The sequence below is a fragment of the Salvelinus namaycush genome, chromosome 5 (genome assembly GCF_016432855.1).
Source record: "Salvelinus namaycush isolate Seneca chromosome 5, SaNama_1.0, whole genome shotgun sequence".
NCBI classification, from domain to species: Eukaryota; Metazoa; Chordata; class Actinopteri; order Salmoniformes; family Salmonidae; genus Salvelinus; species Salvelinus namaycush.
The window spans coordinates 65001307-65012154 of record NC_052311.1 but is presented as its reverse complement, the minus strand read 5'-3'; the positions used below and the strand labels follow the sequence as shown (position 1 = coordinate 65012154).

The 10848-nt window shown below is 43.8% G+C and overlaps 1 protein-coding gene across 1 annotated transcript; it reads right to left on the bottom strand.

The window, feature by feature from the left end:
- Nucleotides 1–1460: 1460 nt before the first annotated feature.
- On the bottom strand, nt 1461–10469 carry LOC120048742 (hepatic leukemia factor-like). The gene is made up of 5 exons (XM_038994928.1): nt 9803–10469; nt 9265–9532; nt 6798–7268; nt 4323–4588; nt 1461–4190 (listed from the first exon to the last, which is right to left on the bottom strand). Exons 2-5 carry the CDS (start codon nt 9455–9457, stop codon nt 3975–3977), a joined length of 1146 nt encoding a protein of 381 aa, XP_038850856.1. The 5' UTR covers nt 9458–9532; nt 9803–10469; the 3' UTR covers nt 1461–3974.
- Between the last annotated feature and the right edge of the window lie 379 nt (nt 10470–10848).

The following is a 10848-nucleotide window of genomic DNA, read 5'->3' as shown; positions in this document are numbered from 1 at the left end:
CAATTGCCTCGAAGAACGTCTCATTCCAAAATCACGGGCATTAATATGGAGTTGGTCCCCCCTTTGCTGCTATAACAGACTCCACTCTCTTCTGGGAAGGCTTTCCACTAGATATTGGAACATTGCTGTGGAGACTTGCTTCCATTCAACCACAAGAGTATTACTGAGGTCGGACACTGATGTTGGGAGATTATGCCTGGCTCACAGTCGGCGTTCTAATTCATCCCAACTGTGTTCGATGGGGTTGAGGTTAGGGCTGTGCAGGCCAGTCAAGTTCTTCCACACCGATCTCGACAAACCATTTCTGTATGGACCTCGCTTTGTGCGGGATCCTGAGTGGCGCAGCAGTCTAAGGCGCTGCATCGCAGTGCTAGAGGCTTCACTACAGACCCGGGTTTGATCCCGGGTTGTAACACAACCGGCCGTGATCTGGAGTCCCATAGGGCGGCACACAATTGGCCCAGCGTCGTCCGGGTTAGGGGAGGGTTTGGCCGGGGTAGGCCGTCATTGTAAATAAGAATTTGTTCTTAACTGACTTGCCTAGGTAAATAAAGGTTAAATAAATACATACAAAAATTGTGCACAGGGGCAGTGTCTTGCTGAAACAGGAAAGGGCCTTCCCCAAACTGTTGCCACAAAGTTGGAAGTCTAGAATGTCATTGTATGCTGTAGCGTTAAGATTTCCCTTCAATGGAACTAAGGGGCCTAGCCCAAACCATGAAAAACTGCCCAGACCATTTTTCCTCCACCAGACTTTACAATTGGCACTATGTATTGGGGCAGGTAGCGTTTTCCTGGCATCCGCCAAACCCAGATTCGTCCGTCGGACTGCCAGATGGTGAAGCGTGATTCATCACTCCAGAAAACGCGTTTGCACTGGTTGTGTGCGGCTGCTTGGCCATGGAAACCCATTTCATGAAGCTCCCAGCGAAGTTGTTGTGCTGAAATTGCTTCAAGAGGCAGTTTGGAACTCGGCAGTGTGTTGCAACCGAGGACAGACTATTTTTACGCGTTACATGCTTCAGCACTTGGCAGTCCCATTCTGTGAGCTTGTGCGGCCTACCACTTCGCGGCTGAGCTGTTGTTGCTCCTAGACGTTTCCACTTCACAGTAACAGCACTTACAATTGACCGTGGCAGCCCTAGCAATTTGATGAACTGACTTATTGGAAGGGTGGCACCCTATGACGGTGCCACGTTGAAAGCCACTGAGCTCCTCAGTAAGGCCATTCAACTGCCAATGTTTGTCTATGTGCTCGATTTTATACACCTGTCAGCAACGGTGTGGCTGAAATAGCCAAATCCACCAATTTGAATGGATGTCCACATACTTTTGTATATATAGTGTATCTTAAGATGAATGCACTAATTGTAAGTCCCTCTGAATAAGAGCGTCTGCTAAATAACAAAAATGTAAATGTAAAACGTGAGTAAATATAAAGAAAACAGAGAAGCAGTAAATAAGAACAATCTTTTATTTGTGTTTTCGGGGAAAGTTTGACTACATCCCCATTGCCAGCACTGAGTGGGCTGGAACAGTGGACACCACCGGTGCAGATGGGTAGTTGTAGTTCAATAAAAGTCACTATATGAGTTATCATCATCCACGTCAGGGAGATCAGGAACAACATCCAGTTGGGAGAGCATACATACAGTCACTGAGGTGAAAATAGGCTGCAGAAAACCAAGAGGAAAACTGTGGCTAGAGTGCATAGTCCATACACAACTAGAGAACTGAACAGACGTGTACAGTCAGAAGTGCATGGGATTCTACCGCTGTCGTTCTCCAGGTATGAGATGAGCCAGCGAGATTGTGGAATCCATGATCAACAGAGAAACCAAGATGGCCGCCTTCCTCTGGGAACTGTGTTTCAGTGAAGTCTGGTTAGAAACTGTACGTAGGGGTCATGAACAAACCAGCGGCCCTCGGGGGACCAAAACAGGATGTACATGGTGCAGGGCAGGAAGTGACATAAAAACAAGGATGCATTTCTGAATAGTCTCTCTGTGAGGATAGCTTGAGATCAAAGATGCTTCAATACGAAACAAATCATGTTCATCCAAAGAAATAAAATCATTCAATTATATATAACAGCAACAATAAAGGGGGGTAACAATCATCATAATCATAATAATAGTAATGGTAGTTATAACATGGTCGTTGAGGAAAAGAAGCACTATCACTGGGTTGACTGGGCCCTTTCTCTCCCCTGGGTTTAGTGAGTCGGTAGTGAAACATGACACTATGTGGATACTAAGACGATGCTCAACAACACAGAAATGCCGGAAAACTAACAGAAAGTATCAACAACCTTAATAAATCAACATTTAAAATTTTGGCTTTTTTATTAGTCCCAGAAATCTGAGAATTTAACACCATTCCGATCGATGGGGAGAGTAATAATAGCATAATCTCGAATGATAACCTATTCCCTATGTATATGGGAGAATAGGGTCACATTTGATATGACACCCTACCACAAACCCCATCTCCTGGAATACATTTGCATATACGCAGTCATACACACATCTCATCTCTGCAACATTCACACTTAGCATATACCTATGTAAAATACACAAACTGGTATATTTAATATAGACAATATTTATCTTCTACCAATAATAAGAATGCTAACTAAAATCATGAATATTGTACAGTAACACAAGTGTGCTTTTTCCTGGGTAGTTGGTGGACTATTTAGGAGGGTGTGAAGACATTGTGGTATTATGTATACAATCTACAACCACAGAGACCGGTTGTTAGGATCGGTTAAAGGTAAAAGTAGCCTTTTCGTGATTGGTTGTAGGCAACATTAACCATGTTGTAATTGGGTCAATTCGATATAAAAAACCTAGGAAGGAAGAAAACATCACAATGCAGAGAGAAGATCAAAACGGTCCACTGTAACCAGAACAACTAAAAAATCCTACCAACCCAGCTTGGGAAATATATTCTATATCAGTTAGAACTGACAGCAATCTAAAAGGACAAAAAGTGACAGAAAGAGAGCGAGAGAGAGAGATGGCCAAGGGCTCAGCAATATGAGTTCATAGTATACATAATAAAAACTAACAGTCGCCCCATCCATTAGCTGTAGTGTGATTGAATGCCCTGCTAGTCTTGGGGTCACATAATACAATTCTCTATATGACAGAGGAGATAGTGCAGCTATAATCAAACGTAAGAGCTGTTGCACCAAAGCCCAGACATCCAGACAACTACTAAACAGTCCAAACTGTTAGTAAAGGTTGCAAAAGTTGTAACAATATGAAGGACTTGTTATTTACAAACACAGGACAAGTGCTGAAGATTGTGCTGGGTTAATAGTGTTTCTCCCATTTCTCTCTCGCTCTCTCTCTCTTTCACTTTCCTACCATTTCAGCCCAACCCCCATCAGTTAGAAACACAACAAAGAAAACAAATTAAGTGCTTGAGTAAAATCCACAAAGAAATGTTGAACTGTACAATTTTAAAATCATTTTGCTCTCTATTTTACAGTTTAAAATGGCCGCCTTGCCTCCTAGTCCCTGACTCTGAATCCTGTCTAAAAATCCCTGTCTACCACCTCTAAAATAGCATCTCCTTTATCAATCTACTTTAAAAAGATATTTTGTCATAGCCCTCCATCTCTCTGTATCTTACATCTTTCCCATTCATATAGAAAATATACAAAAATTATTTCCAAAATTTGCTCCCCCTCTAGTCTTAATATAAAAATATACAATTCTCCGATATCAAAATCCTCAAAGTCAAGTCTTCTCTTCTTTCGTCTAAAGGGGCAACAGTCCTCCGGATTATGTAATCTCTCTGTCCCTAACCTTTAACCCTGCCCACTGACATCATCAAAATGTGACACCTGAGCTTCTTTATATCACCCTTCTCATCGTCTCATACATTCATCATCATCATCATCGTTATCATCATCATGTCACCCCATTCCACCCATCAGTTCGTTCTCTTTCTCCTCCTCTTCTTCACTGGTCTCCATGGCGATTCTCATATTTGTTGAGAATGTTGCGGCAGCGACCGAGCTCCTTCCTCATATCAGCCACTTCCTGTCTGAGTGCCTGGTTCTCTCTCTCCAGGAAGGCGGCGCGGACCGAGATCTGGTTTTCCTTCAAGCGCCGCGCGTCACGAGAACGCTTGGCTGCCTCGTTGTTCTTACACCGCCGGGACCAGTACTTATCATCCTGAAAGAGGGAGACACCGTTAGATATAGAGCTACTGACATTACCTTGTAGAGAATGATCTGACCCTGGACCAGAGGTTAGGGACAACTTCTACCAACTCTTAATACTTCTACCTACTCTCTGACTACCAACCTTGAGGTCTGCTGGCACCAGCATCTTGCGGGCCTTCTTGATCATGGGCTGTGGTTTGAGTTCGTCCTCGCTGAAGCGGTGTCTGCGGGGGTCGAAGGCGTCCTGGCCGGGCACGCTGGACAGAGCCACGTCGGCCGCATCGGGTTCAAAGCCACCCATCACATCTGGACCGTTGGATGTGGGCGTCATGAGAGGAGTGCAGGACGAAGAGGAGACAGAGGAACCAGGCGAGCCGCAGTCGTCGTTCATGCTCGATTGACTGCCTCCTGAAAGAGAGAGAATCGGTTGTTATTTTCTTATTAAACCTTTATATGAACTAGGAGATTCCATGTAGAAACATTATGACTCACTGACCCCTCAGGTCCATCAGATCGGTTGTTATTTTCTTATTAAACCTTTATATGAACACACAGCATTTATCTACAAGTCAAAATATGTAAAGTAAAAGAGCTGTAGAGCTGTTAGGCTGCAGTTACAGACCATGTCCACCAGGTGGTGGAAGAGAGCTACTTTCTGCTCTGAGTAACTAATAAACAGGAACGTTTTTCTCCCTGCTTTCAAGTGTGATTTCTACAGCCCAACGTCTTTCCAAGTATCATGAGCGTGCGTTTCACTTCAATATGAATCAATTATCATGGGGAAATTGAACTCAAATGGGAACTTTACATATGCTAGAGCACTTTTCTCAAGTTATCTTGTGTATAAACATTCAATATCACCCTTTTAGTCAGAGTTTATATTTCAATCCTGGTTTAATATTATTATTAACATGCCCAGACTCCTATAAGGCTGGTTTTGACAGTTTTCTTGAAATGTTTCTAAAACTGTTATACAACCGTCACCCCACCCCACCCCTTGAAATCAGTTCCCTATGTTCTATAAAGCTCACTCACCCCCTTTAGGGCCTAATGCACATAACACCTTGACATTCCTATCATAAAGACTCCAAACAGCCTTTTCCTCTTCCTATTCCTCCTTTACGAGAACACAATCAGAACACAGCCTACACTACACCCACCTCGAGTTAAGTCAATGGTCAGGTGTCTGAATGAAAACTCAAGATCATTACAAATACGTTCTCCTGTCTTGCCTCATAATTTGTGTTACACTGTAACGACTATGTAGCAAAAACATCATCCAACCCGCAATATCAATTTTGGCTTCGTCAATGCTTCTTTTACATAAATATCAGATTTATCTTGTAAATGTGAAAGTGTCGTATTTAACTCATGTCTAAACTGTCTAAAGTGTATTATTGTGACATTGGAATACAACTGGAATGCAGCTAAAAAACAACCAGAAGGGTTAAATACAATGGCTACTGACATTCTCCATCTACTGTACAGCAGCACATCTTAATCATTACTATCTCTGTAAATCTCTCTCTTCTGCATTCAAACATTCCATTTGAACTTCAGTATCAGCAGGCAATGGGAACCTCTTCCTCCCCCCCTCCCTCCCTCGCTCTCCCTCACTCTCCCTCCCACCCTTGCGTGCCTCTCCACTCCTCCCAGTTCTCCGCTTGGCCCTGCCTCTCGTTCTCTTGCTCCAGTGCTCACAGCCTCGGCACGTGAAGGGACGCTGCACGTGCACATTGCTGTAGCGTGTGAGGTGAGGAGAGATTTAAAGACACGCGATCACAAACACTCACTACACACACCTACTTCCGCTCCCTCCCCTCCTTATCTCTGTCTCGATCTCCCTATGTACAGTAAGACCTTAGTGTTCAGTAAATGGCTGGTTGGACCTGAATTGAACATAAAACCGACCAAACCAAACCCCTTTGTCAGCGCTGTGAGATTAATTTGTTAAATGTCTCCCCTGTCTCTTTCTCTCAGGCAGCCTAAATGTTAAACCTAGCTCAGTGTGAAGGGTAGTTGGTAGCCTACAGGAAATTCCTGTCGTTGCTTTCTCAACCCCTCCTTGTTGTTCCCTCTCTGTCAAGTTAACTCAGCGTTAAGGGATTCCATTTGGCTTCACAGAAAATGATGCTTGGTCACCATAGGAGGATGTCAATATGAGTACTGAGGACAACTTAAAGAGCTGAATCACATGCAGACTCTACTACAGCCTTCTCTCTAAGGACATAGCCGTCCTGTATTGATACAGGGTCACCATGGTATCTGCCATGTCACTGATACTCCATTTTAGTCCTTCATCTAGTTGCCACTTCACAAGGCCAAAACAACATGGCACCATAATCCTTGCTTCATTTGGCCAAACTGGACCACTGAATACATTGTCGATACCATGTAAACTGAGATACATTCACCAACCACCCACCACCCCTACAATCCCTTTCCATAGAATCACCATAAACCGTCTCAATCTCCACCCCTCTCCCCATTTTCCTATTGAAGATGTGTACAATAAACAGATGTACACTGTTCCGTATTGTATCTATGGGATAAAATCATCATAGAAATCCCTGCATGTTGCCCTCCCCTCCTCCGACACCCGGTTCAGGTTACTCACCATAGTCAAGTCCTCCCTGCATGTTGGACTGGGCCACCTCCAGGCCGATGAGTGACGGGGAAGATGATGATGACGAGGAGGAGGCTGAAGAGCAGGGTGGGGGCGATGAGGGGGGGCACTGGGAACTCTGATTGGGCACCGCCGACTGGGAACTCTGGGACGGGATCTGGGCTGTACTGGAACTGTTTTGGCCGTGGGCACCGCCCATGCCGTTCTCTGTGAGGAATTCCTCCAGGTCCATGTACTGCAGCTGGAAGAGGCCTCCTTCCACTGGCAGGGTCCTCTCCCACAGGAGGGGTCCCAGGAACGCAGACTGGTTAAATCCTCCACCTGATCCTCCACCTCCTCCTCCGCTGCCACAGCCGTTACTGTTACTGCTGCTCACCCCGCTGCTGCCGGTACGCATGTTGCAGCCGCCGTTCCCGCCACCCAAGGAGTCCTCATCCATGTCTGTGATGGTTCTGTCTTTGTCTGTGATGGTGGGAGAGAGACAAAATGGAGGTTATTGGTTAGTAAAGGATGGACAGGGGTTGGAACTCTCAAGAGTTGTTGTTGTCACATCAAATGTTTGACCCTTGGTGCTGTCAGAGGTGGTTTTGGGATTATAAGAAAATAAAAACAAAAAGTGTTATGGTATCCCACTAGATACACTCCCTCAAGTCTGGTTCCTCACAAGGTTTCTTCCATCTACACGCTTTGCATTTTAGTTTTGGGGGGGAATTTATTAGGGTCAAATGACAGGATATAATTATCTTATGTCCAAAGCTGTAGGCGTTCTTGTAAACCTATTTAATTTAATTCAATGAGACAAGAGGGTGCTATGGCCCAAGCCTCATAGCTGTTGAGGTCCAGAGGCACAATTATCCTATAGATGCATCAACTCTACAGATATTGAGAGATGGATGATATCTGTGGAATGGTGTGACAGTTGGATGCATCAGCTGCACTGCTCAATGCTTCAGTCAGACCGTAACAGATGGTCATACACGAAACTGCACAAGAATCAAAATCAGAATGCTGGATGAAAAGCAATAGGATTTTTACTACATGTATGCATGTCTATGTCTATATTTGGTGAGACAAATGAATTTGTGAATATAGGCATCCATACCACAGGCCTCGCTGGTACTGTTTAGCATGTCAGATATTATACCAAAAGATGTCGTCTTAATCTGCATGCTAATCTAAAACTAAACCAGGGGATTGGAGGGGCGGAGATTATAATCCATATGAGAACATCATGCTCAGCTCACAGCAGAGTGCAACATGGGATGGCACCATCATTCTATTGGACATTTGGGGGTCATAATTGGACAGTGAGTGACCTTTGTGTTTGGATAAAAGTGTTTGTTATGCTTAATGACCATGTAATAACGTAATGGCATATTGGTTTCCTTACCCTGTAAACTGTCTATGGATAAGGTATGACAGTAGTTCATGCTTCGGTTTAGTTTCCCTCTCATTGTTTCCACATGCTAACGTATTAGCATTTGTGGCACAAATCCTATTAAAGTCATGGGACCAATATTATGTCCAAATCATCCAAAGGTATCTCAAGTTGATTGTGAAGCTCAACAAAGTCACTTATAGATGATTTGAACATGATTACTATCCCATAATTTCTTTTCTGGTTTACTGCTCTATACTATAGGAGTGGTTGGATTCCATTAACATTTTCCAAAGAGCATTTGATCCTACACTCTTAGAAACAGGGTTCCAAAAGGGTTATTTGGCTGTCCCCGTAGGAGAACCCATTTTGGTTCCAGGTAGAACCCTTGTTGGTTGCAGGTAGAACCCTTTTGGGTTCCATGCAGAACCCTCTACATTGAACCCAAAAGGGTTCTACCTGGAACCAAAAATAGTTATTCAAAGGGTTCTCCTATGGGGACAGCCGCAGTACCCTTTTAGGTTCTAGATAACACCTTTTTTTCTAAGAGTGTAAGTTCTGTTCTGAGACAAAGTTTCCTATTGTGGTCCTGACCTGTATTATCAGAAGTAAAAATACAAACTGACCATGAATCAGTTCTAAAGGACAACTTCCACCGCCATGTATATCCTATGGTGTGTGTTGGTTGCAGAATGTCAATCATGAATCATTGTTCAGAGCTGAGTTCTGTACTGAAGAACCACACCAGTATACCTTCTCTGTTTTGTTTCCAAACAACAAGTCAGACAGTGGTGCGTGTGACAATGGCAGGGCCAGATATTAAGTTATGCTGGTGAGCACAGCTGTCTTCACTGTACTGTACTCAATTGAGTCAGGCAGACAATGGAGACTGGTAGATATGATTTCATTGAATGTCAGTTACAAAATATGCTAAATAACAGAAAAACAACATAGGCATGCAGTGTCTGTTAGCGTAAGTGCAGCAAACTCCATCAGCAACATTGTTGCACTGTAGAGCCTTCAGTGGTAACAGCATGATAACAATGTAACAATCAAATGAAATCAAAGTTATCTTCTCACCTTTAACGTCGCAGCAGTCTTTGACAATTGCACGGTCTCCCTTCATCGGATGCTGCAGGAGGGATTTCAAACTAGCCATGGAGTTGAGGTGTCCACCGCTGATGGAGCCACCAGACTGGTTGCAATTCCCGAACTGCGGGCTAGCGCCGGCTGGGAGGTCCGGGGTCAGGAGCTGGGTGAGCTGCCTGGACATAGTTGGCCGGACCTGGTTGTTGATTAGGATCCTGGGGCGCAGGCGGAGTCGAAACGACTGGCAGATTGATCACCGCTATTCAATTAACGAGAATATTGAAATAACATGTATTATAGTTAGAATTGGGTACAAACCAGGTGCAATGAATAGTCTATTGGAAATTACATTACAAACTTGTTGAAATAATATAAAACGCATATGTGAGTGCATATCTCGACAAGATATGAGAACATTTAAGTTTGATTCCCAGGCTCAGTATACCAGAGTGTAGCCTAATAATAACAAGCAATAGTTGCAAAACATGTCCCTTTGATTTGTTTAGAATGTCAATAAACATGTTCTTACCTTTCCCTCTATTTAGGCTATGAAGTGTTATTATATCCACTGTTGTATCATTATAATAAACAGTATTCCAGTAGATATGGTGCAACACTATATTATTTTAAATCCCCGGTGCAGATCAAGGTGTTATTCTCCAATAGAGACCAGTTGTAAACGTCAAACTAATGACTGGTGCCCATGGTCAATTCAAAGGTGGACAAAATAAAATCCGAGCTGGAGATCAATAAATTGTTGTCGAAAAATATCCTGAGTTGATCAACACCCCAAAAAATGACGATTCAAATATGACCAAAATGAAACTCGAAGCAAGGAAAAAGAATGTCCTGCTCCACAATGCCAAATTAACAAATAATGAAGAGCGAAAAGCGGAGAAGGCTCTGAGTACGCGCGCTATTTGTCGGGTGACAAGCTGTATTACTTTTTTCTTTAAGCTTTCCTGTCGCTCTATCGTTCTTTCGGGAGGGGGGGGTCCTCTTTTCCCCCGCGTACTTTGTGTAGCCAATGTACTGAAGCACGGGCTTGGATTTGGGCTGCGCGACGGCTGTCTTCTCAGCTGGAACGAACACGGGCAGTTCACGTGACGTCACAACTCATAGGGCAAGGCGCGAGAGAAGGCATGATTGGCTTATTTGTTCAATATGCATGACACAAACACACAACCCCCCTCGTGCCACACCTCGAGGGGGCACGCCAAGCACTTGTTGTTTGTATGCTCATGGACAGACGGACGAAAACAAATGGACAGTTAGCAATCACCCGCCACCGTTATCATCATGACTTTAAATGAACGTCTTTAAATGACACTAGCAACTGAGGGGACCTTGAGACATATCCTCTATAGAACGTTCATCTAGGCATAAAGATTATTGCCCAAATAGAGTGCCAATATGATTCTTTCATTATAATGGCAAAGGGCCTAGCACCATTCTATGAGAAAGCAACTGAGTGTAGACTACAGTTTTCCCAGTTCGCTTGTAATCCAGAGAAAACGTGAGTGGCTGCCGGGTTTTCAGGCGAAAGGAACACAGCAGCACGTTGCTTCCTAAAAG

Coding starts and splice junctions, on each gene's coding strand:
- LOC120048742 (XM_038994928.1), bottom strand. CDS start 9,457: ATGTCCAGGCAGCTCACCCAGCTCCTGACCCCGGACCTCCCAGCCGGC. Junction 7,269..9,264: donor AGACTGCTGCGACGTTAAAG/GTGAGAAGATAA, acceptor CCACCATCACAG/ACAAAGACAGAACCATCACA. Junction 4,589..6,797: donor GCAGGGAGGACTTGACTATG/GTGAGTAACCTG, acceptor TCTCTCTTTCAG/GAGGCAGTCAATCGAGCATG.